General features: G+C 53.4%; 1 protein-coding gene across 12 annotated transcripts in view; it reads left to right on the top strand.

Moving 5' to 3' along the window:
• Syt7 (synaptotagmin 7) overlaps nucleotides 1-25,770 on the top strand; it is a 61,214-nt gene that overhangs the window by 14,096 nt on the left and 21,348 nt on the right. For 2 of the 12 annotated variants that reach the window (XM_021636045.2, XM_060386416.1), the window contains exons 2-6: nucleotides 9,396-9,499; nucleotides 13,694-13,773; nucleotides 17,512-17,643; nucleotides 18,538-18,765; nucleotides 22,078-22,446. In XM_021636045.2, coding sequence (XP_021491720.1) covers nucleotides 9,396-9,499; nucleotides 13,694-13,773; nucleotides 17,512-17,643; nucleotides 18,538-18,765; nucleotides 22,078-22,446 — 913 coding nt within the window. Of the gene's footprint in view, nucleotides 1-9,395; nucleotides 9,500-13,693; nucleotides 13,774-17,511; nucleotides 17,644-18,537; nucleotides 18,766-21,894; nucleotides 22,447-25,770 lie in introns of those variants that run through there. The other 10 variants (XM_021636049.2, XM_060386437.1, XM_021636050.2 and 7 more) reach the window with 8 other exon arrangements.

Genomic DNA, 25,770 nt, shown 5'->3' on the forward strand with positions numbered 1-25,770 from the left:
TCAGTGTGGAGTCCCTCTCCAAGTTATCTCTTTCCTTCTTAAACATCTCTGGAAAGCTGCTTCTCATAATGCTGCATCTTCAAGAGCCCTTGAGCTGGCAAAGATTAAGTGTCCTCCCCTCCCCCGCCCAAAGTCCTGCCTGAAGATGTGAAATTCAGGATGGATGAGTCCTCACTCATGTGGCCTTTGAGGCTCCAAGCCTCAGGTGGGAGGAAGTCAGAGAAGGACAGGTGCCCTTCCTGGCCCATAAGGAAGGCTGTAGCCTGGGGAGGTGGAGTTGAGTCATCAGTATTGAGAAATTGTGCAGTGCTCCGAGATCCTCCAATGAGATACAGCAGAGCATTCCAACCCCAGCCTCTGTGCTGCCGTGTATTATTAATAACAATAAGATGCTGATTTAGGCCAAGGCACAACAATGCATTATTCATAGGAGTAACTAGTGGTCAAGGCTCATACTTAATCATCACACATCCCTGATCCTACCCCCGCTCCACACTCCTGCTGGAGAGGCCCTTCTTGCAAGCTCCTCCCTTCTTGGGTCCCTGCTGCTCTGACGGATGTGATCGCTTTCACGGCCACCCAGGCAGCTCATCAGCTCTGGGAACAAGGTGGGATGGGAGAGCAGCAGGTTCCTGGATAACTTGGCTAGATATCCAGCACGGAGCTGACATTTGAACCTGTCCATCCTGAATGGCTTTGATCCCAGTGGCCTCGGCAGATCTTTATGCTCTACAGATGGTCTGTCTCCCCTCCTCTTCTTTTGAGGCCAAAGACCAGCACTCAAAGCAATTCCAGTCCTCCCTAAGCCAGAAATTGTGGGAGGTGGGGGTGGCTGTGGTGTGAGGAGGAGGAGGAGGTTACTGGACAGAAGATGCCCTCATGACCTCCATTAAGTGTGATAATGGATGTGAAACCTTCGGTAAACTGTCCAGCACTTCACAAACTGTTCCATGCAGTGCAAATGTGAGCGATTATTCCCCAGGCCATGGTGATGTCTGCTGGAAGAGAGAGCAGAAATAGGGAAGGTGTGGATAAGGCCCTGTAGCTCGCCAGGCCTCATCCCTTGGTGAGGGGTCTGAGTGCTTGTGGATCCTGACGTGTCCCTATCCAATTCTTGCTGGGCCGGCTCCTGGCCCATCCGGATAATCCTTCATTCGCTGTTTACTCACTTGGCATCTCTTCTGAATTCTAAACTGTCTGCATGCTGCCGGCCTCTGCGGCCCCTGGCAGCATGCTCTCCCCAGCTCACTCACGCATTATCTGTTTTTATTACAGTCAAGGTTGAGGAAGCTTGCTTGTGTTAAGCCCCTATTTTCAGTTACTTGTAACTTTCCAAAACAATTCCCCTCAGGCCTCCTCTTGTTCTTGCTCCAGGTGAGGCCCAAGGTGTTATGGGCTTCTCCACTGCTTTCTGAAGGACACTCAGAGACAATGTCCAGGAGGGTATGAGGGAGGGCCAAGACCCAGCTTTCCTTGGAAAAGTGTGCTGCAATCTCTCCCCTCCTTTTTCCTTTTCTCCCAACCCATCTCATTTTCTCTTTCCCTTGCAACGAGAGAGCTGCCAGGCTCCAAGGTGGGTGGCCTGGAAGGAGGAGTTTCTGAGTGAAGAGAGGACAGAAAATTCTACTGACTGCCAAGCAGCAGAGCTTTGCCTGCCTGATGGGCTCCAGGGTTTGGCTCAGCGGTTCTGTCTTCCTCTCTCTTACCACTTCCTGGCTTTCTGGTGTGTGCTGGGTTGGCGGAAGAAGAGAGGTGACACTAACATTCCAAGTGTCCCTTTCCCATGTCCACATTACCTACCCCAGGCTGGTAGGGCTCTGTTCACTTGTAAATGTGCCCCCCCCGCCAGTTTTCATATACTCGGTGTGCACTTGGGGGAGGGCTTCCTGTGTAAAGCCATGACTCCAGCTTTCACTGCCTTCCACCTTGAACGTCATCCTGGGGGCTGGGGGAGGTGCTGCATAGTGCAGGAATCAGGTGGGAGGAGGCGGGCTCAGGATAAGAAGGTGCTGGCAGACATAGACCCAACCACCCCCAACACTGTGCTTTCTCTCTCTTTCTCTCTTTTTCTCTCTCATAGTGGCTGTACCCTAATCAGTAACAATGATGGAGCCCTGAGCACATCCTCAGAATACTCTCTTTTCTTTCTACTCCCAGTTCCAGCATCTGGCCCCCAGCTTCTTCTGGGACTTTTACACAGGCTGAGCTTCTACTAAGTGAGAGTGCTTTATCAGGCCAGCACCTAGGGGAAGATCCCCAGGCAATGTATGCCAGAGGGGTGTCTGAAGTGCTGGGGAAACCAGCCCTGGCTCCTTTTGGGAAGCTCTTGAGAAAGATCCCTGTCTTACTTAGGGTTTCTATTATTGTGATTTAAAAAACAAAACAAAACAAAACACCATGACCAAGAGAAACCTGGGGAGGGAAGAGTTTGTTCTTGATTGAAAGAAATCAGGGCAGGAACTCAAGGCAAGAACCTAGGGACAAAAGGCATGCCGGGAGACTGCTTACTGGCTTGCTCTCCATGGCTTGCTCAGCCTGCTTTCTTGTACCATCTAGGATCATTGTCTAGGATCACCTTCCAGAGGATGGCACCACCCACGTCAATTATTAATTAAGAAAATGCTCCCATAGGCTTGCCCACAGGCTATTCTGGTGGGAACATTTCTCAGTTGAGCTTCCCTCCTCTTAAATGACTCTATCTTGTGTCAGGTTGACAAGAGCAAACAAACAAACAAAACTCTAGCCAGGACAAACCCGTTCACTGATTTCTTTATCTAGTGTTCACTCAGTCTCTTTCTTTTCCCTCTAGCCATGAGTGTTTTAAGACATAGCACCCCTAGAGTAGAACTGAGGAAAGCCACAGACATAGGTCCTGAAGACCTCAGGTCCCATCTTGGTTTTACCTCTCTCTTGCTCTGTGCTCCTGGGCAGGCTCTCAATCCTTTTTACCCTCAGTTTCCTTCACTGTAAAATGGGCATAAGAAATTTACTTTCATTCAGGTGTAGTGGCCTCATGCTAGTACCAGAACTCTATAGGCAAAAGCAGGTGGATCTCTGTGAGTTCGAGGCCAGCCTTGTCTACATATTGAGTTCCAAGACAGCCAGGGCTACACAGAGAAACCCTGTTTCACCCCATCCCCCATAAAGAAATTTACTTTCAAAGAAGTGCTGATGGCTGTGGACCTGATTCAGTGCTATCAACAACTATGACAAACAGACTTGGTTAGGAGTTCAATGGCATGCAAGCTGGGGATGCCAGAAGGAGCCACCAGGACAGGGGACAGTCCAGACTGAGAGTGATGAGAAAAAGTAGAAATAGGGAGTATGCATGTCACCATCTATGAGTACAAATGTGAGTAAATTTGAGGGGGACCTTGTGTATATATTTCTGGCAGGCCCAGTAGCCCCCCCTATAGCATGATCTGGGCTACACGAACAATAGGAAGACAGGCATTGGTTGAGGGAACAGGTCTGTGCCCAAGAAAAGGGAATGTGACAGAAGGTCAGTTAGTTCTTTCTTGGAGAAAGAAGACACTGCTGTGTCCTTGTTGCGGGGAGAAGGGGGATTCCTGAGGGAAGTGGACTTTCCTGGAACTGGATGATTGCATGCATTTATTTAGCAATTATCTCCACAGCCTCTCTGGATGTTTGGCTGCAGAGATAGTGAATCTGGGGTCTCAGCTCTGCAGGTACTCCCAATGTGAAAAGGATATAGAGAGCTAATAGTTCCAGTACATAGAGAGGTTTCTGGGAGGGCTGGAAAGTGGTTAAGAGAACTGGCTGTTCTTGCAGAGGACCTGGGTTCAGTTCCCAGCAACCACATGGCAGCTCACAACCATCTGTAACTCCAGTTCCAGGGAATCTGGTACCCTCACAAGGACATACAGGCAAAACACACACAAGCAAAACATTGCATATGAAGTAAAAATAAACAAGTTTAAAAAAAAACCCTCAAAAATACTAAGCAAACAAACAGAAAGAGAGGCTTATGGGAGGCAATGAAGACCATCTTTGGCCAAGAGCCTTGAGGAAAAGACTGTAAGGAACAGCCATCCAGTCAACTTGACACAAACCTAAACATATCTAGAAAGGGGTAATCTTAATTAAGAAAATGCCTCCATCCAGATGGCCCATAAGCAAGTCAATAGAGCATCTTCTAGATTAATAATTGATATTTGATGGCCCAGTCCACTGTGGGTGATACCACCCCTGGGCAGATAGTCCTGTGGTACATAAGAAAGCAAACTGAGTAAGACAGGAGGACTGAGCCTATAAGCAGCATTCCTCCATGGCTCTGCTTCAATTTCTGCCACCAGTTTCCTGTCCTGCTTGGGTTCTTGCCCTGACTTCCCTCACTGATTAAGTGGTACCTGAAAGTATAAGATGAAAGAAACCTTTTCCTCCCCAAGTTGCTTTTGCTCATTGTCCTTATCACAACAATGGAAAGCTAACTAAGATGCCATGCAAAGCCCCCTAGACATGAAATGACTAGCCTGCGTGCATGTGGGAAGGAGGTAATTGGCTATGGCTAGGCAATAGAGAGCGTGGCTCATGACAGAGGGAGGTCACTGTAGCATGCTGGGAAAGCACAGGCTCAAGGACCTTGATGCTCCAGGCCTCTGCGTCTTTCCCTGTCAGTTGGGAGTGGCCCAAGGTTCTAGAGGTGGTATGCAGAAAGTGCTTGGTGTGGTATCTGCCACACTAGGTGTCCCCAGTGAATATTGGCTGTCATTTAGTCCTAACAGCACCACACCAGGAGAGTGAAGGACTGATCATCAACATGGAAAGGAGAGCTATGAGACCCACCCTGGGCCTTGCTTGGGTTGTGCAGATGGTCAGTGATGGAACTGGGGCTTGAACCCAGGTCATGAGCTTCCAGGAAGTGTTACTATACCTTCTTCCCTCTACCTCGAAAGGAAGGAGGAGACAATATGTGAGTGGACAAATGACTCAGGATTGAGAATAGTAGGCCAGAGGAGGCACTGGAAAGCCCCAAGCCTCATGAGTGATAAGGTGGACTGGATATCTGCTGTGGCCCTGGCCATGTGTATGCATGTATGTGTGTGTGCGTGTATGCATATCTGTGTCAGAGATGAGTCTCCATGTTGCGTGTGAGTACATGAGAGGGCTGCAGTGTTTGCATCTGTGTTCTTTGTGCATAGGTCTGCCCTCCCCCCACCAGCAGCCAGTGAGCTTGCCCTCAGAAGTCCACTGCCTCTCAAGCAGCTTCCCCAGGGCATCCCAGCAGCCTGCGGTCCTGTTTGATTCTGTTCATCCATAAATCATGGCTTGCTGAGGAGATGAGAGGCAGTGGAAGCAAAGCCTTACCAAGGACTGCGCTGGGTCTACAGTTCACACCTGAGGCCCAGCCTGGCTTCCAGCTGTAGCCCCTACCCCACATCCCCATGTCCCAGCCCTTCCCCCTTCCATCCCAGAATCACCCACTGACACCTTCCATAGTTAAGCTTCTAGAGGGTAGGGGTGCTTCCTGGGGTAGAGGTGGATAAGCATACAAAGAAGCTAATGCACTGTGTGACCTTTGGCCTCTGCTGTCCTGTTCAGCAGGGGAGTTCAGTGTTTCATTCTCAGTGAGCCCAGCTCCCTGTCCCAGATATCTGTGGTCCGGGCACAATGTAGTGATGCTATGAGAATAGCTAGCATTTACTGCTTACTCTGTGTCAGGCCCTGTGCTAAGCACATTATATGTGCTAATTCCTGTTAGTCTCCCAGTAGTCCAAAGAAAACAGTGCTATTATTAGCCCTCACTCTCAGGTGGAGAAACCAAGGTATTCAGGGATAGGGTCACATGGCTTGGAAGAATCTGAGCCAGAATGTGAGCCCTGAAGTCTGATTCTCGAGCCACAGCACTTAATCACTACGCTCTAAGGAATCTTGCAGGCACTGTGTAATGAATGGGCACACTGAAGCGGAAGACAGTGACTCTGGCTGGACAGACTAAGGAAGGCTTCGTGGAGGTGTTTCCATCAGGGTCTTGACAACTCGAGGGTTTGTATGGCAAAGTTTGGCACGTGGAAAGAATAAACCCAGTCCTGGTTCGAAATGTGTATACGTGCCCATGTTTGTACGTGTGTGTGTGTGTGTGTGTGTGTGTGTGTGTGTGTGTGTGTGTAGAAGAGAGAGGCTCTGAGACCATCATTGACGCCTCTTCCGTCTCTTCCCTTCTATCTTGTTTGGGTGACAAATGAGATAACATATGCAGACATTGAACATTCAACAAATATTTACTGAGCACGTCTTTGTGTGTCACCAAGGATACTGGAGAGAGTGGAGCACTGACAGCCGCTGTCTTCACAGGTCCTGAAGTGTGGTACACAGTGGGTGCTTAATAAATGGCAGCCTCCCAGAGCTATTCTTACTCCCAAAGGCCTGGGAGTCTTCCTCATCCATTCTTCCAACAAGTATTTATTGAACACCTACTATATTCCAGGCTCTAGGCTCCAGCCTCCATGATGGAATAGCATTACTTAAAGAATCAATCTTTGCCTCTCCCCACCAATGCCATGGAGCTGACCTGCTAGAGAGTTCTATGCATGGGCAGCTGGGCCCCTTCAGAAGGGGACCACCTCCTTGGTCCTCCTTTCTCTGAGGTTTGCTTGGGGGTAGTGTGGGCAGGAAGGTAGGAATCAATTTGATCATGAATGCTGAGTTCCCATGTGATGACACGGCCAGCACAGGCCTGGACAGAGGGGCAGCAATAAGCCTGAGCCCACACCTCCTCCCTGGACGCCCCTACAATCGGCCCAGCAGGCTGTTTCTGCTTAGTTCCTAGTTTGCCCTGCCTCCCAAGTCTCCCAATGTCATCTGTCTGCCCTTGTCTGTGTCTCACCCCTGGGGACCCAGGATGTCTCCTCTGCCCAAGGAGAGGTCGTGGAACTCCGCCCTGGGCATAGGCTGACTAGGACTGCAACATTTCCTTTCCTCAAATGTTAATGTGCTGACAATAAGGGGACTTGAAACCATGCATGTCATCTGAGGAAGGGATAGAAGAGCCAGGGCGGCTTTGCCTGGAGAAGACTTGAAGGGGACATGAGAACTGTCGGCAGGGATTCAGAGGCCTGTCATGCGGCAGAGCAGCCCAGAGGGCAGGCTGAGGACCGTGGCTGCGAGTTCCAGGGAGACAGATTGGATTCAGCGCAAGCCACAGCAGCCTCCTCAGTGGTGTCTGCAGGAAAGCCAGCCTCCTGCAGGAGCAGCTCCCTGTCACCACCAGGGCTATCTAGAGGGGATCATGCATCATGGGGCCTGACTCTGTGACTTCCAAGGTCCCTTGCAGCCCAGGGACGCAGTGACTCCATCCTCCAGGAATGGTTCTTTCAGGCTGGCAGGCGAGAACAGGCTTGTGCCCCTTGATGGTAACAGCACTTGAGGGCATGCTGGCCAAGGACATCTTGTCACTTTTATTCCCAACATCAGTGCAATTTGTAATGGCAAGCATTTGTTTCACCCTGCCTTCAAGGGCTGTGTGAAGGATGCTGAGGGGGCTGAGGGATCTTGTTGGGGAGGAGTCAGCTCCTTGAAAGATAATAGCATCCACACTGCAGGAGACCCTAGAGCCACCATTCCAGAAGGATTCAACTTTGCTCAGCATCCCCTCCTTCAAATGTAATTTTCTACAAAAGCCCAAGATGTAAAGCCAAGGGAAATGATGCTGATTTGATTGAAGAGGGCTTCAGCCTTCTCTGCTTAGAATCTACTTCTACAGCCCCCAAGAGAGTCCAGTGAACACTAGGTGTTCCAAAGAACACACTTTGGGAACCACCAACCAATATCCAAGGCAAAGAGTATGGACTCTGAGCCAGACTGTCTGGGCTTGAACCTCAGTTCTCAACCACTAGCTGAGTGACTGAACATGATATCAGAGCCCTCTAAGCCTCAGTTACCCTGTCTGTACAGTGAAGCTAAGTTAATCTTTATCTCATTTGTTGCCATGGGGATGAAGTTGGTCCTGTAGAACCTCTTTCACATATGTGACGCTGATGTCACAGTCATCAAAGGCTTGTCCATGGCCATAGGGCAGGATCAGAGCAAAGCCCATGGTTGCTGCAATAAAGTGTTTCCTGTGATTAGGAATGAACCGTTGGTCTAGAACTATAGGCTGGCAGGTAGTGGGTTGCTGAGGGCTATGTGAGGGTGACATTTCCTGGGAGGTCTTAGGAAGTTGGTTTGACCTAAACAGCCTCCTAGAAAGAATGGGGGAGTAAATAGGCTCCCCAGGGTGCTGCAGTGATGGTGGTTGGACACCTAGGGTCCTGAGAGCTGAGAGGGACCACTGAGCCCTCGTCTATGATGCCTCTATGCAGGAGAGGCCCAGAGGAGAAGAGAGGCAGAAGCTAAAACCACAGGAACCCGGACCAGACAGATATCGTCAACTCTTAATTACCACAATCACTGGCACCGAGAAGCCCATGCAGGCTCCTCTGTAAATAAACTGCATCTTCTTGATTTAGGACACATCCCAGTGCACACATATTTAGAGCTCATGCATGCTCCTTGTTGCTTTTTCTCTGCTCACTCCCCCACATGGTCATTTTTGGTCCAGGTTTTGCATTCTATACATTTGTTTTGGGCTAATGTTTACAACCCCCTGTGAGGAAGACAGGGGAGGCTGTTAAATATGCATTTCCAGGGGAGAAAACTGAGCTCATACGACTTTTCCAGAGCTATGGTTAGGGAAAAGGATCTGTGCAGAAACCTGGGGTTTTCCTTCCGCAGTGGGTCTCTGCCCCTCAAGTATGAGACCCCGGAATACTTAAGATGGAAGCTTCAAGTAGCTCTTGTGAGCTTCTGGGACCTTGCAAATGATGCTGAGGAGGCTGGAGCCAACAGGCATGAGAAGGCTGAAAGCAAGTCTGGTGTTTTAGGATGGAGCAGAAACCAGGAGAGGATTTCCAGCCAAGGAAAGTTGAGTTAATATGGGCAGAAGATTCCAGAGACCCCCTTTTTGTTACACCTGCCACTGTTGGGTCTTGGCCAAGCCCTCAAGGGAGCCAGAAGGTGCTCAGAAGGCAGATGTCCTTTGGGCCCGTTTGCTGTTCCGAATTGGGTGTGGCATGTGAAAGCACAAGAAGGCCACACAAAAGCAGTGCCTCTTCCAGACTCCTTGATGCACCTAAGGGGCACGTGTGTCCTCTCCCTTTGAAAGAGTAAATGTTCAGAAGGTTACACAGAATCACCGAGCAATGTGTTTCTTCCATTTGTATTGACAAAGAAGCTGGCGTGCTGAGCCGGGAGGGACTTCCCAGGTTCAGGCAGAAAAAGCAAAGCTGGGAGTGGAAAGTGCCAGAGAGAAGGGAGGGGTGTGTCTATTCTGGGGCCTCTAAGATTGAAAGTGGCCCTGGCCCATAATGCTCTCTGACTGTGCGTGTCCTCCTCAGGGGCGCCCACCCGCGATGTCTTGCTGGTCTCTGCAATCATCACCGTCAGCCTTAGCGTCACTATCGTCCTCTGCGGCCTGTGCCACTGGTGTCAGCGCAAACTGGTGAGGCTCTTGTTGGGAGACCCTTTGGGGCCGGGCCTGACCCTGCACCCTTCCATACTGCAATCACTGGCGTCTGAATTCTGTGGAATGCTTAAGAAGACCTGTCTGCCCACAGTCAGGGATGTGTGCCAGAACTTCGCACCACAAGCTCACACATGCTCACCCCCCTTTCTTTGCCTGGGTTTTGGTCCCATACATCTTTTTACACTCGGAGACACACACAAGGGGACACAATCGCAAGAGCATTCATTACACAGGCGCGTGCGCTTACATGCATAAAGAACTGCAGACACACACGCGTAGACTGAGAATTTGAAGCCCTTGGAACCGCGGTGCGTCCCACCCCTCCTCTCCCTCCCCACGCCCCCAGAGGGCGTGGTCAAGGCTCACCGCTTCTGACCAATGAGGAAGCACCGCCCGTCCCGCCCCACCTCCCAGCCTCCTGCACATCCATCCTGATTCTCCTGGTTTGTACAAGCACAAACGGCTTCTTTTCATTTTTAACGAGGGCTGGGGAATTAACGAGCGGGATTAGGCTATCAATAAGTAACGAGACTGTCAGGAGGGACATTCATCACCCGAGGGCGCCGGGAGGGAGAGCTGTGAGCTACCGGTTCAGCACGAACTCTGCAGCTAGGCAAGTGCTGCCGGTCCGCAGGACCCCATACGGCCCTTCAGATCTTCAGTCCTACCTACCACCCTGCCCAGAAGTGCAGTGTGATTGTGAGGGCTACAGGGAGCTATCTCCACAGAGGCCCCGAGATATCCCAGGTGCAGACAGGGATCAGGCACCCTCCACCCCTCATGCCCACCCCCACCTCCAGCTCAGAATGGGATGGTGGGGGGCAGTATACACAGAGGAATCATAGGACAGGCTGAAAGCTAAATCGTAGAGCCTGAGTGGGTAGGGGATGCATACCCCAAACCCATACAGGAAAAGAATGGGTAGGTACTTTCGGGAAAGGGTTTGAGGTCTGCTGAGGAGACCATGGGGAACCTAAGGAGCTGGTAACCCAGCGTGGTTCCTTCAAGAGGGTCAAGTTCACTTACCGTGTGAGTCTCTCCATTCTGGGGTGTTGACAGGCAGCTCCCACCCCTGGGGAAGAACCACAGGCTCAGCTCCCTGTGTGTGAGTGTGACCCAGCTCCTGCTATGGACAGGTGTGTAAGCCATCTAGCTGTTCTCCATTGTTCCTTGGTCCACTGTATCTGCTTCAAAATTCCATGGAAGGTACTAGAGGGAGTTGGGCTTTGTGTCCCGAGAACCAGTGTCTTCTGAGACCATGGAAATGGCCTCTGTGCACACACGGCAGCCTGGTGTGTGCCTTGTCACCTTGTTGTAGGACCAGTTAGACAGCCTGTCTGTGTTTGAAGGCAGAGGAAGAAGACTGTGTGAGCTGGTAATGGTGTGTGTGTGTGTGTGTGTGTGTGTGTGTGTGTGTGTGCTGAGCTGGGGATATGTATCGTTTTGTTAGATCCTTGTATAACTGAGGTCTGCCCCATGTCCAAGTCTCTCCCACATATGCACTGAGCCATTCTGAATGTGTCTGTATGCGTGTGAAGGCACCCTTTCAAAGACCAGAGTACTAATGGCCTCATCTCCCATGGGAACAGAGTATGAGACAGGTCTGTAGTGGGTGGGGACGTCCAGTGCTGAGTGCCTGGGGCACCTAGGAGCTTCAGAACCAGCATTTTCTTCTGGCCTGACCACACTGTAACCTCCAGCCAGCAACCTTCCCAGGACCCTAGATCACAGTCTGTCTCTCTAGGTTAGCTCTTCATAGAACATACCTTTCTCAGTGCCCCACCCTCACCCCAGTCGTGCCACCCCAAACTCCTGGCATCCTGGATTTCCCATGATAGGACCCTTTTTACCCAGGCTGTTTCTGTGGTCTTTAGAAGGAGCTTTAAATGCTATCTTCACAAACAGCAGCTGGGCTCTCCTTGCTTTCCTGTCCCCCAGCTCCAGTGACATGACACCTTGACAACCCAGATCCCATTTCCAAACATTAATAACTTCCTTAATCTTCAGCTGGCTTTCTCCGGATCATCCTGGGGCAAGCCCCTCCCTCACAAGTTGGCTAGTGCCATTGGGCTCCTCTCAAGCCATCTTGTATCTCTTGGACCTTGCCTGGGTTTTCTATGATTTGGGTTGCCCTTTGAAATTCTCCCTTCCCCAGCCCACTCCTGCCCTGGGTCCCGTCCCACATAGCGAGCGCCCTGGCTCCTGCTACAGAAGTCAGCAGGAAAGGCTCTCTGAGCTGCAGAATCTCTCCCAAATGCCCTGGGCCATCAAGCTCAACAACCAGAGTCTTGCCTGAGCTTGAGGAGGGGGCAGCTGGGCATCCTTGGAAGAGGGTGCTAGCCGAGGCTAGCTCTCCTGCCAGTACCCAGAAGAAAGAGGAGTCAGCAGAGGAATTTCTAAGGTTTCCCTCGGAAAGGCCCAGCCCCATACTACCCAGATGCTGGGAAAGAGTGTGACTCTGGCTCCTACCTAGGTTCTTCCAAAAATAGCCCTTGCTGACCACAGCATGGTCCTGCCCCTGATGGCCCCCGTCAGTGTTGGGAATGGTTTGGGATTTGAACCTCTTAGGTAATGGATGATGGGAGGAACCGGAGAAAGGTGAGGGAGCATGGCTCAGTAGGCCTGGAGAGCCCAGCATCTCTGTGTTTGAATTTGAAGATTTGAGCTCAGGGAAACAGCCTGAGGCCCAAGCCCCTGTGTGGATGGGGAAATAGAAGGGACTTCCAGTTGGTGCTGCGAACTAGCTGTAGGTACCAGGTGCTGGAGAGTGAACAGCCTTGCTTTTGTGGGGCTTTGCACCAGGCTATAGGAGCTGACAAATAAACAGAGAACTTGATGGTGTCTGGGACCAGGAGTCTCTTCTCCAGGTAATGACCCACCTGGTGACATCAGACTATTCCAGGAGGGAGGAAAGAGGTCAAAGAGGGGAGAAGTCTTGGCCAAGGTGACGTGGGGCACCTGTGGCCACACTGAGGCCAAATCAAGGTTCCCTGAAAAACAGAGGTACTGCAGGTAAAATGGAGAGAGGGCTCTGCACTCCACATACTTCTGGGAGCTTTCCTGTAGTTTCCTCCAGATCCCCGTGGCCAGGAAGGGGCTGCAGCTGTCCGGGACATGTGGGAACATGGCCGTGGCAGCTCTTATTCTCTTTGGAAGGATGGAATAATCTTATGGCTGTTGATGCACATTGAGAAAATGTTGAAACATACATGCCTGTCTGTATGTCTGTGTTTCTGTCTGTCCTCACTCTGCTAGGTCAGGGCCAGTTAGTACCTAGTGGTAAAGGAGGCTGCAGGGCAGACCTGGTCCCTGTCCAGCCTGTATCCTCGAACTGCCTGCACCAACCTGGGGCCTGGCCCAGGCCCGAGGCCCGTGGGGTGCTCGTGAGGACGCTTGGTGGCAGCCAGGAATGTTAATGGGGCCAGGCTCTGCATGAGCTAAATTTAGAAACCCAAACCGAGAAGGTGAATGGTGCTCACCTTCCCAGCAGCAGGCCTGGCCGTTGCTATTCTTCCTTGCACTGGTGGACCTAGGATGCCCACCCTGCCCTGCCTCTTTACTGCCCACACTGGGCTAAGCAACTCAGGGGGCCAGGCTGCCTTGGAGCCCCCAGAATCAGGATATACTCTTGCTTCCCAAAATTATCTAGAGGCCTTGTCCCTCCCTCCTAGCCCTAGGGCATGAGGACCCCAGGGAGTCCCCAGGCAGTGACCAACAACTCTGGCAGGCCCAGGCACGTGGCCTGCTCCCCGCCCCCGCCACTCACGTCATTGGCCACTGCCAACCTTGCCCTGCAGGATGCCGCCCCCACCATCTGGGGGTGGTGACGTGGACATCGTGACGTGGCCAGGCGCCTGAGAGCCGTCTGTCCATGGCAGAGGGAACTGTGTTTCTGGGAGCTGGGCCAGAGGCCCAGGAGACACGCAGACAGGATGGCCTGATACCTGAGGGTCGGGCATGAAGGATCCCTTGTAGGTAAAAGCAGGTCCTAGAACCCACAGGGGGCCAGCCATAGGTACCCCACAGTGACAACAGTCCCGCACACTGACTCTGGGCTTTGTTGATAATCTAAATTCTAGTTTCTCCTGTCCCCTGGCGACCCTGTTCTGGGGACATGGGGAATGTCCAGTTCTCACTCCCTCAGGAGTAACCCTGATACTGTCTCCACAGGGCAAGCGCTACAAGAACTCCTTGGAGACGGTGGGCACGCCAGACTCTGGGCGTGGGCGCGGTGAGAAGAAAGCCATCAAGTAGGTGCCAGGCTGCTAGCTTGGGGGGTACACAGATAGCTCAAATGGGAGAAGCCCCTTCTCCCCATCCTCAGACCTGTCTACACATATATCTAATATCTCTCTCACTCCCTGAGGCCATGGCTAGTCCCATTCCCTTGGTCTCAGAATCCTGAATGATGCCAGGGCCCCCTTTTTTCTGTTTATGCCCCAGACCCTGAGACTTTGGACATTGCAGCCTTAAGGCTGCCTCTCACTCAGGACTCTGTATGTGCTATGATGATTCTTCCATCCAACTCTTAACACCACACGCACCGTCCTCACCGCACTGGCAGGCCCCTGGACCCTCTAGCCTCTTCTCCAGGACCTTACTAATGGGCTTGGGACCCCCTCCTCATAGGCTGGGTTTCTTTTCTCATACTCCACTCCAATCCACTCATGATCCAAGGGCAACGTAGAAAGAGTGGGAGACAAACTGTGAGGGCCCCAGCCAGCCTCAATGCTGAGCTCCAGGGAATCAGGCCCGTGGGGAGAGGCTCTGCCTTCCTATTGCATCTTGCCCCCCTTCAGATCTACTGATTGTACTCTGACTAGGGTTCCCTACTGAGATCTGAGAGCCTAGTCCATAGACCAAGACCACCTTGGCCAGCTCTCTTCTGTGAGTCCCTGGGTGACAATAGAGAACCCCAGGCCTACCTAGGGCTCAGGCTCTGAGAATGGAGCTTTCTCCACCTTGCTCTCCATGGAAACCAGGCCTTCACAGGGAGCCCTGTCCAGCCCCTCTTCCACTCTAACCTGGATGGGATCAAGCCTGCTGGCCAAGGGGCTTTGCCTGGAAGCTGAGCCCCCCAGCCCTACCTGTACCCCTCCCCTGTCAGCTCTAGGCCCTCTATTTTCACTGCCCCTTCCCCTGCACACCCTTGCCCTCCTGCATCTCTCATTCTTCCCCTTGCTACCCTGTTCATTCCTGAGGGCTCCCTCCCTGCCCCTCCTCTTTTTTCATCTCTTGCTCTGACCCTGTTTGGGGCTTTCACAGAAGTTGTGGGTTGGTTGTCTGAGGTGGGGGATGAATAGAAGGGTGGGCCAACTGAGGGCTTGGGTGGGTGGAAGGCTCAGAAGGAGACCACGGGGAGTCTTTGAAGCTCAGTTTGGTTGCACGCTCTAGTCTTCAAAGACAGGAGCTGGTGGGACTCAGGGACTGTTGCAGAACACAGGCTCTGAAGAACACAGCTTTCTGAAGAAGGGGGCTAAGGATCATGTGAGGGGGAGCAGGAGGCCACTTCCAATCTGGGCTATTTGAAGCTCCAGGTGAGGACAAGTGATCATAACCTTCCTAGACAGTGACACGCATGACAAGGCAGGCATTCTAAAAAGGGTCCTCCTCTAGACAGCAAGAGGAAAGGAGGGCATGAAGGCAGGAAGCAGGCTACAGCCAGGGCCCAAAATGGCTCTCTCTAAGGCACGATAAGGGCAGATTGCCCCTCTGACACCCTGTAGTTCCATGGTCCACAGCTTGAGCCTGCTTCCACATGAAGGGCTCTCTGGGCCTACTTCCACCTGCCAGACCCTCTGCCCTGAGCATAGAAGCCACTACTCATGTCTGTGATCATGTATTCCCCATCCTGGGCAATTTATTTACTGTACAACTCCCTACGGGCTTAGAACTTCCTCCAAAGGAATCATGTTGTCAAGGGTTCTGGAACACTGCATTCTTCAGCAGCGCTTTCCCAAACCGTGTTCCTTGGAGCACCTGTGCCTCAGAAATGATTAACACATACACAGGTTCACAGCCAGCTGAGTCTGGGGAACACTGCATACCCAATCTCCCTTTAGGTGATACTGATGGCCATTGACACATTTAAGACTCTAAAAAGATCTGCAGTAAAGGAACCAGTTTTCCCAACTTTCTTTTATGAGAGCATCTTCTTTTCCAGCACCATGGTAGAAATCCAAGTGGTCCCATGACTCAGGGTGGGAGGACAGTCTGGCAATGATGCTGAGTGAATCTTTTCCTCTAGATTGGATGGAGACCTGGAGGGGGCATGAGAAGGGAGACTGCCAACTTGCTGCATCCCTTTACCTCATGCAGAGAGTCTCCATCCAAGCAAGGTCTTCCTGGGGAGTGGTGCCAAAAGAGTATCTCTGATGGGTGTGAGATTTTTTTTATAGTGAGAGCATTTCCCACTGGAGACTATCCTGCCTCCCTCTCCTACCCATTGCCCCCACTGCCTCTGTGAGCTGGCTCTGGGCTGGGACTTGAACTTCATGTATAGACTCGCCTATGAGACATTCTAACGTGTATCTAGATAGCTGGTGACTATCGCCAGGGATAATCAAAGCTACCATCTCCTTTGGGCTCATGGCAGCAGCTCAACTTTTCATCTTTTTTTTATTTTTATTTTTATTTTATTCCCCGTTCCTGAGTCTCAGATGGAGTACCCAGGTCAAGATCTAACTCTCAGGGACACAAGAAGCAGCCCCCCTGAGGACAGTTTCTTCTTAGGGGACAGTACCTCCATGATGCCAGGCCCCTAGCCATGCTTCACCTCACCTAAGCAGGGACACAGGCCCTAGACCCTAGACTCCAGCAGCATTCATGTCATCCATGCACGGCTCCCTTCTAGAATGGTCCTGTATCCTGGGAGCTACCCCTCTCCCTCAGTGCCCAACTCCATCTGTCACGTTGGGAGCCCAGGAAGTTAACAAGCTGTCTGTAGTCTCTTGACGTCCAGGCCGAATCCTGCAGGAGCCCAGGACTCTGCCACCCACCCTAGATCACTACATCCTTTATGCTCTGAGCATGTCAGCTGAGAAGGACAAGTCACCCAGAAGGAGGGTTGGTAGACCTGGGAGAGGGTTCCTTTTAAATCCAGCAGCTTCACCTTTAAAAAGGACAGAAGCACGAGAAAGCTTCCCAGCAGGCCAGGCCAAGCGTATGCTGTGGGACTGAGGCTGGGCAGCTACTCTTGGCCCCACTGACAGAAGAGCAGACTCCTTCCACACAGGCCCCAGAACAAAGGATCTTGATGACAGCCTCTGTGAGGTCAGAGGCCAGGCTACCCTCGTCTGGAAGCCTCACCCAACCAGCCCAATCAAGTGGAGCCTTCTGCTCACTCAGTCTCATGGAAACCCTGTATTCCAGCCTCACCAGAAGTAGGAGGAGGCCAGGGGACGTGTTAGGCCACTGGAGAGAAGATGTGAGAAGAAGAAAAGCCAGTCTTCTCCTTTGATGGGAAACGGAGGCGAGAGAGAGAGACAGGGCCAGCTACCAGCAGCAAGACTTGCCCTACCTTCCAGCACCTTCTAACATTAAACTAGCACCTTCCCCCTTCTCCCAGCGTACCCTTTGCCATCCAGGCCTTGCCTGCCACCCCCAACCCCATCCCGACCTCCCTCCTCTCTCATGGTCTCTCTCTCTCCCACCAGCTTCCTAGGCACGAGGCTCTCCTGTCTGCCTGCCTGCAGCTTCTCTCCTTCCTCTGCGGCTTCCCTGGCCAGCCTTCCAGTGCATGTGTGTTTGTATGAGAGTGTGTGTGCGCCTAAACTGATGTGTGAGTGCAAGGATGCCTGGCCCAGGCTGCAGCGCCCATCCGCCCTCCTGCCTTTCTTCCTCTGCAGGAGCAGACCCTCGAGGCCCCACCCTCTGTGTGCCCCCAGGGGCCCCACGTCCCTTCTTGTCCCTTCTGCCCCTGCAGGACTTGCAGTTCTGGTCTCTTCTTGTATCTCCCTGTTTTCTCCCCTCTCTCTCTGCCCCTCCAGCGACCTAGACAGAGACTTTTGGAATAACAATGAAAGCACAGTGCAGCAGAAATGGAGTTCCTATCCTCCCAAGGAGTTTATTCTAAACATTTCACCCTACGCCCCTTATGGCGACCCTCGACTGTCCCTCAAGTGAGTGACTTTACCTGGTTTGATCATATGTACTGAGTATCTGCGCACGACCCACCCTTCCCTTCTCCTGGCCCCCCCCCTTCCTCTCCTGCTCCTCTCCTTCCACTTTCCCCTCCATTCATCCCATGGGCAGGCTGACCATGGAGACGAGCAACCCCTCCTGCCCCCTCGCCTGCCTGTTCCTCTCCTGTGACCTCCCCCAGGGCCAGCCACGCAGGAGAGCCCCCTCCGCAGCCACAACCTAGTTCCCAACCACGCCCCCTGGCTCCCCACTCTCTTGTGCAGTCAGGATGGGGTTGCCCGTTTTGGTCCCTCCCTCTCGGTTGTGGCTCGCTTTTTCCTCCCCCGCTGTGTGCTGCGGCCGTGGCTGCTGGTGGTCGGTGGTCGGTGGTCGGTGGTTCGTGGCGGTGGTGGCGGTGATGGTGGTGGTGGTGGTGATGAACTCTGACTAACACGGCTTTCTCTCTCTCCCTGCCTGGGGGCCTCCTGGCCTGGACAGCCCGCTCTTCCTCCGTCGTTAACCCTTCGTTGTCCTGTGGGATAGAGTTGGAGGTGGCTGCCCTCCCCCAACCCCCACCGCTCCTGCCCTAGGCGGTGGGGAGGGGCCCCCCTCCATTGTCGTGGTGCGTTGTTCTCTGACCCCAGCCCGCCCGGTCCCCTCTCTCCTCTGCAGGCTCCACTGTTAACCCATTTGCAGTGCTGATGTCTCTCTTTCTCTCTGTCTGTCTCTTGTCCGTCTGTTCTCTCCTCCTCTCTCACTGTCTCTTTCTTCCTTTTATCTGTCGATGTTTTTCCTCTTCTCTCCCTACCCCCACCCCCATGTGTGGCCTGCCCTCTCTCCCCCACCGCCACCCCCGGTGCTCCTCTGCTGGCCTGGCTGCCTCCTGCCTCCAGTGGCACCCTCCTGTCAGGCGCCAAAGTGGCCACTGCAGCGGCGGGGCTGGCGGTGGAGCGGGAAGGCCGGCTGGGGGAGAAGCCGGCGCCGGTGCCACCACCCGGAGAGGACGCCTTGAGAAGCGGCGGGGCTGCCCCCAGCGAGCCGGGCAGCAGTGGCAAGGCGGGGAGAGGCCGTTGGCGGATGGTGCAGAGCCACCTGGCCGCAGGGAAGCTCAACTTGTCCAAGTGAGTGATGGCACCCCATGGCTGCCAGAGCCGTGAGCTCAGGCCTGCCCCCACCAGGGTGGACAGCTGGACCCCTGGCATGCCCGCTGCTGCCCCCAGAGGTGCCGTCCTCGGCCCCTGGTTCATTCCATCCTTTCACGAGACTCTTTCATCGTCCTCGCCATCGGGCACAACCAACTCAGCCATATGCTCTCACATTCAGGCCTCTGGCAGCCTCCCATTAATGTCTTCCTTTGCCAGTGACCAGGTCATTCCATTCTCTGTCCCCAGAGCAGCTTCACTCCAGTCCTTGGGCCATCCCATCCTCTTTGACTGGCCACCCCATCTCAGCCATCAGGTCATCCCTCTGTGGGCAACAAGCCCTTAGTTGTCCCACCATGGGACCATCCCATTCCTAGGGAGCAGGCCCACCTCTCCCTGTGTTTACACACTCATCAGCCAGAGGGCCTTTCCTCTTTTGGCCAGCTGATGGCTCTGGACCCAACCTTGAGCCATTCATTTTGAACGACGTCATCTGCTCGTCCCAGCCTTGCTTGTGCCATGACACCATCTGCCACAGGGTTTCATCCATGAGCAGCAACCAGGCTGCCCCAAATGTTCATCTCATTGCAGCCATCCCCACTGGCTGGCCCTGTCTTGGTCAGTGAGCTGTCCCACGGTTGGGAGTTCTTGAGGGTTGAGACTGTTGAGCCCAAGCAAGCAGCTCCTTTCAGGTGTCAGGGGGTGGTCAGGAGAGCTGTCCCTTTGGAAGGGCTGCCTGGGCCTTACCGAGCAGCCATGGACTGTTAACGCAAGCATGATCTGTCTTCCTGCTAAGGCTACCTTATTCTCCTCTTGGCTTTAAGAACTTCTGGTCTCCCCCACAGCAGAGCTTTTGCAGGCCCCAGATCCTCTGAACCAAGGGCAAGCACCTCAAATATTTGAATGTGGTTCCACTTTGAACTGTTGACACTATCTCATTCCCAGTCAATGAAATAACCCTCCCCCCCCCAAAAGGCCAACAGCCTTGATACCTTCTTAGTGTTGGGCTCCCCAGCTCAATTCAGGGCCCTCTTGGTTCTCTTCAGAAGACCCACCCCCCATCAGGACCAGAGGGCTAGCAGGTTGAGGCTGCATTTGCTTATTGCCTCAAGTGGACACAAGTCCATTTCTTCCTGATACATGGTCTCAGGAATGTCTCTAGACATGGATGCCTCACATACCATCAAAGAGCCAAGTTCCCGCATCCCCAGGCTGCCCCATCCAGTCTCTAGGTTGACTGGGCTCCATGGCATCCACTTACTGGCTTCAGGCCTGGAGGATCCAGTTTTAGTTTCCTGTGACTGAAAGATTGTAAATTGGACTAATTTTGGATGTGATAGGAAACTGAAATGAGGTCGGCAAGGAGACAGAGAGGATGATGTGTGCCCCTCCCCCAGCTGGCCTGCCTCCCCATCCCATTGAGCTGTGGACCTACCAAGGCTCTCCAGACCTTGGCCTGCCCTGGAGAGAGCCCTGATTTCCAGCCCAAGTCAGGCCAGCTGCTGCCTGCCTAGAACCCCAGCTACAACCACGTTTTGCTTTCTTTTCTCATTCTGTCCTCTCTCTCTCTCTCTCTCTCTCTCTCTCTCTCTCTCTCCTTTTTTCTCTCTCCCCCTCTCTCTTTCTCTGCCCACCCCACAGGGGTCACCTAACTGTTGTCTTTTGGTTCCCAGAGTAGGTTCAGGGGGTGAGCATGGCTGAGGTCTGGCTGCTGTGGTGAACGTGGCTTCCAAGGGCCCTGGGGCCCCCTTCTACTACTCCCAGGATGTACTTGGCTATCCCATGGCCCTAGAGCAGGGGTGGACCAACTCTCTCTGTAAAGGGCCAAGTGACATCTAGGAAATATTTAGACTTTGCTGGCCAAGCCACATCTTTCACACTGCTCAGCCTTGCCTTTGTAGCAGAAAAGCAGATGGAATGTAAACAAATGCCAGTGGCAGGGTTCCAGTAAAACTTTATTTATAAAAGCAGGCAGTGGGCCAGATCCAGCTTACAGGTCATAGTTCACCGCCTCCCACTCCAGAAAACTAGGTTGGAAAGGACGAGGAAGCTGGAGCCTCAGACCCTTGCTCGGAGGTGTTCCACACAGTGTCTGGTTTGCCTCCCTGGTACTTGAGCGACAGCTTGCCCCAGTCCTGTTGTGGGAGTTGCTAACCAGAGTCGATCTCTGGTCAGAGCACAAAACAGGCAGAAACACAAAAGCTTAAGGAAAATCACAAACTCCTCTCCCAAGCCCTGGCATGGGAGCAGTTAGTGGTACAGGCCTGACCTCAGCTCTGAGGAAGGCCACTAAAGGGCTGTTTTATACTCTCTGTCTACAGCAGAGAAACTAAGGCCTGAAGAGGTGTGAAACCTCATCTAAAGTTGCCCAGTTAATAATGGCAGAGGTGAGCTTTAAACCCAGGTCTCGCTGGCTCTACATCACCTCTCACCAGCCAGGCCCTGTTTTCCTGTCTGTCCTTGCCCTGTTTTGCCCAGCGTGTTTAGAGATGCTGGTGGACCAGTGCACAGGCATTCTTCTAAATGCAAAATATGGGATAGCTCACTGTCAGTCAGAATTAGAGTGAAGCCAGAGCAGTGGCTCCTGGAACTCCCCGATCTTGTGTGCTCTTTCGTTGGTCCCCACTTCTGAGTGGGAACCATTCCCTAGGTACCAGGGTAGGATCTCCTAGGAGGAAGTTAGAGATCTGCCCCAGAACTGAATCCCAAGGCTGCTCTGGCCACAGGGCAGGCTTCTGTGTGGGAGTCTGCCTTCCCTTCTTCTCCAGCAAAGTATGAAGAATGGCTGCCCTGCCTCCCTAGCCATTAGTAGGCCAACTCTGTGCTGGCCTGGATTTCTTTTCTGTCTCCAAAGGGCAGTAGTACCTAGAACACAGAGGCAGCTGTTTCTAGTGCCCCCTAGTGAGATGGCAGAGGGGTGTCAGCAGCTCCCTGCCCCTCCCATTCCAACATGACAGACAGTCATAGGGCCCTGGGGACCTGCCTTCACCACGCAGCTGCTTCAGCTCCTGCGGCCCACTCAGACCGGCAGAGAGGTCGGCCCAGACAGAGGTACTGGGGAGCCAGCGAGCTAAGTCCAGAGGTGGGTGGGTGGGGCCAGCCCGGGGACCTTAGGGTGGGTGAAGTGGTGGCAGCGACTGCAGCAGTGACAACTCCGATGGAGGCCTGGCGAGGTCCAGCCGAGCGTGCCCTGCACTGGGGCCTCCCAGCCCTGGCCCTCGGCTTCTTTCTCTTCCACTGTGATCCCTTCACCTGCTTCTCCTTTCTCTCCTCTCCTCCACCCGCCCCAAGTTTCGAGGACTCCACCCTGTCCACGGCCACTACCCTTGAGTCTATCCCCAGCTCCGCGGGAGAGCCGAAATGCCAGCGACCCCGCACACTGATGCGGCAGCAGAGCCTTCAGCAGCCGCTGAGCCAGAGCCAGAGGGGCCGGCAGCCCAGCCAGCCCACCACCAGCCAGAGCCTGGGCCAGCTGCAGGCCCACGCGGCCTCAGCACCGGGCTCCAACCCCCGGGCCTATGGTCGGGGTCAGGCTCGGCAGGGCACTTCAGCCGGCTCCAAGTACCGGGCAGCTGGGGGCCGCAGCCGCTCCAACCCAGGCAGCTGGGACCACGTGGTGGGGCAGATTCGAAACCGAGGCTTGGACATGAAATCCTTCCTGTAAGTCCTCCCCTTGAGCGGGGCAGCTCCCCACCTCCCCCACCCAGCCTCTTTCCCCCCCAAAAGAGGGAGCAGTTGGAGCTGGACACTCTTGTTCCTCCATTTTCTTGACAGGCTGGCAGGTTTGGAAGGTCCTCCTCCCCAGCCTTTTGTGATTTATATCCTGAGCCCCAGCATAAAAGTATTTGTATCAGAGCCCCTGGAACTCTGAGAACTTTCCATCTCCCTCACGGCCTCTGAGGCTTGAGAAGAGAAGCCCACCCCCACCCCCATCCCAGAGTTTAGTGAGAACACAAAGTGCTCTGGAGGTCCTTAAGACCTAACCCCCCCCATCATTCCCCAGCTGCTCTTGTCACTGTGCCAGCCTTGCCTCACTCTGCCCTTCCCTCCTCCTCTCCCCAACCCATCCCTGTCACTAAATCTCCAGAGCCCTGCAGTCCTCCCTCCAGTGTCCCTCCTTCTCTGTAACCAGACTCTGCTGACTTTTCTGCCCCATGCATCCCTCCTCCTTTGTTTCCCTGTCCATCCATCCCTGACCTCAGCCCTATCATAATGACCCCTGCTCCCCTGAAGACAAACCTGAGCCACACCCCCAAAGCTGCCAAGGATGGCATTTCTCTCCAGGACCCAGCTTGGAGAAGCGACACCAAGGTCAGAAGCCATTGACCTTAACCATTTCCCTGGCACTTGCTTACCACCCCACCCTCACAGGAACAGTCACTCTAGGAGCTGAGAGGTATGGGCTTATGAGCCTTGTTCCAGCCCTGGGAGTGGGGTCATAACTACCACCCAGGTCTTCCCTGGGATACTTCTCGGTCATAAGGCAGCACCTTCCTCTGAGAGGAAGAGGAGAACCCTGGGGCCAAGGCAGAGCTCACTGGAAAAATATGGGGCTTCCAGAAGGCAAGCAAGTTTCTCAAAGCATGTAGTATTTCCATCTGAGAGCCCAGCCAGAGCTCCCAGGCAGAAACGAACCATGCCCCGGAAAGGCCCTCCAACAGAACTAGCTGCCCACACCTGGTTGCAAGAGGCCTGTGCCGTAGCCCACCCGCCATTCTGCCCCAGGCTGCCCCTGGGAAATTGGGGAAGCCTGTCCAGCTGCCTTCGGGAATTGCAATCAAGTGCTGCACCAGAGAAGATGTCCAGAAGGCCTTCTGTCTCGGCAGTGGATTGTTCTGAAATGGGTGCTGTAGAGCAGGAGGTCGAGGGATCTGGTTCTGCTGTGGCAGGAACAGAACTGAGAAGCAGCTGGGCTCCACCAGACCTTAGGCTGGAGTAATGCCCACCCTCTTCCTGTTCTTGCTTCAATTGTTTAGGCCAGGGCCTGTGCCTAAGCTACCCCAGCAGCAGGAGCCCAGATACTAGCTCTTCCCGGCCCACCATCTTCCTAACCAACCACAATTCTGATGGGCATGACTTAAATGTCAGCATCCTGGGGTATGGCTCAGATGCCAACATCACATGCCCACACTCCTGCCCCCCACAGCAGCTCTCATACCCCCTTACCTGCTGGCCACCTCCAAGCTCAGTGCATCTTCTATTTATCCCTCACAGTAAGGGGTTCCATCCTCTGCCTGTAAAGGCCAGATGCTTTAGGCTTTGCAGGGCTCAGTCAGTCTCTACTGCACAAGGCTTTCTTTTTCCCCTTAATATTTTTAGGCTGCAGAAACCATTCCTAGCTTATGGACTGTACAGAACCATTGACAGGCTGAGATGTGCTGACCCCTGCCCTGCAGTTTAGTTGCTTTATAGCTGAGAGGCAGCTCGAGAGGGCCATGCAGGCCCTGCAGGAACTTGCCCTCCCCTGGCATGAGGGTGCATCCTTCCTACTTGAGACCAGCCTGACCAGCCTGACTTCCCCAAGTCCAGCTCCGCCCCTCATCCTTGCCCTCATGGCCTTCGAAGCTGCAGAGAATGACAATCCGGGTATTTATGCAGAGGAGCAGCTCGGTTTTTAAAGAAGACCAAAAGCAGTATCTGAAAAATGCATTAACTGGTTGGGGGGGGGGGAACGACACGTGTTTTCACTGAGTTCACCTTCCCCCTGCTCAACTAGCTCCTGAACATCCAAATGGAATTTTACCAACTTAGACATTAGCAATAGGCAGGAGCAAAAGAAGCCAGGATCCCGGCCGGCCTGAGGGAAGGGGAAAGTTGAGCCCCAAAAGTTCGATGGGAGCACAAGTGTCAGCTTGATGTGGCTGTGCCCAAGACAAAGACTCGGAAGAAGAAGGACACCTCCGTGCTTAGCTTCTGCCCCTCACTCAGACTCCGGTGGCATCTCCCACTTTCCACAACTTTTATGCCCTCGCCCCTCACTCCACATGCTATTTGGCCTGAGTTCCCATTTTGACAGTCTCTCTGGGGAATAATCACAGAAGCTCTTGCTTTCCATCAGTGGCTAAAATGGCAGATTCCTGCCATAAGATCCACCCCCCCCCCTTTGGAATATTCTGTCAGTCTCCCTGTCTTTTCTTTGGCCCTTCTTGAGGCATGCCTTTTCATGCCTGCCCTGTCTGAGAATCCTTCTTCAACTCTTTGTTCTGTTGTGCTCTACCGGGGTTCTCTTGAGCTCTACAAAGCCCCTGCAAACTCATAGACTCTGATGGCTTTGCAAAAGAGCAGCCACCAGAGTTTGCATTTCCTTCCAGGAAGTGCCGGTGACACCAGCAAAGCCCCACACAGTTGTCAAGTGGTTCTCTGAGGAGGCCTCCATGCCTGTGTGGCCTCCGACCCCATGCTGCTGCCTACACGTTCTCTCCAAGTCACTCTCATCCTGTTGGTACCTGCCCACCTCCCTCAGAGCAGCACCTCACTGCAGGCACAGGCTCCCTGCAGCCCTGCCAAAGCTTCTCCAGACCTTGCCAAGTTCCTGTACTTTCTCTCCACCTTTGTTTTCTGGTGCCTTCAGAACTGCTTCTCTGAGGAAAGGCCTCCACTGAACAGGTCCTGGAGGTCTCTGGTCATTCTCTGAATCTCTGGGAAGCTGGACAAGAGAGAGGTCCCACTATGCCTGAGATCCCAGAAGGGACAGAATTGGACATCTCCTGTGATGGGCTGTAGATCTGGAAGCCTGGAAGAAGCTGCTTATTTGGCTTCAAAGACAGCTGGTTGACCATGACCCAGAGATCTATGAAGGGCATCCCTGAGCACAGCGTGCAATGCCCATTGGATGTCAGACTATTATATAGTGCTTCCCCCATGTCCTGAACCTCCCTACACGAGCCCTATACATGATACTGAGAGGGCTTTTCTCCTTTTTCCATGGAACTGGGGATGCCATGTCCTAGGGCCTCTGCTCCACTCTCCAGCCTGTGTGTTCCC

The sequence above is a fragment of the Meriones unguiculatus genome, chromosome 1, assembly GCF_030254825.1.
Source record: "Meriones unguiculatus strain TT.TT164.6M chromosome 1, Bangor_MerUng_6.1, whole genome shotgun sequence".
Lineage (NCBI taxonomy): Eukaryota > Metazoa > Chordata > Mammalia > Rodentia > Muridae > Meriones > Meriones unguiculatus.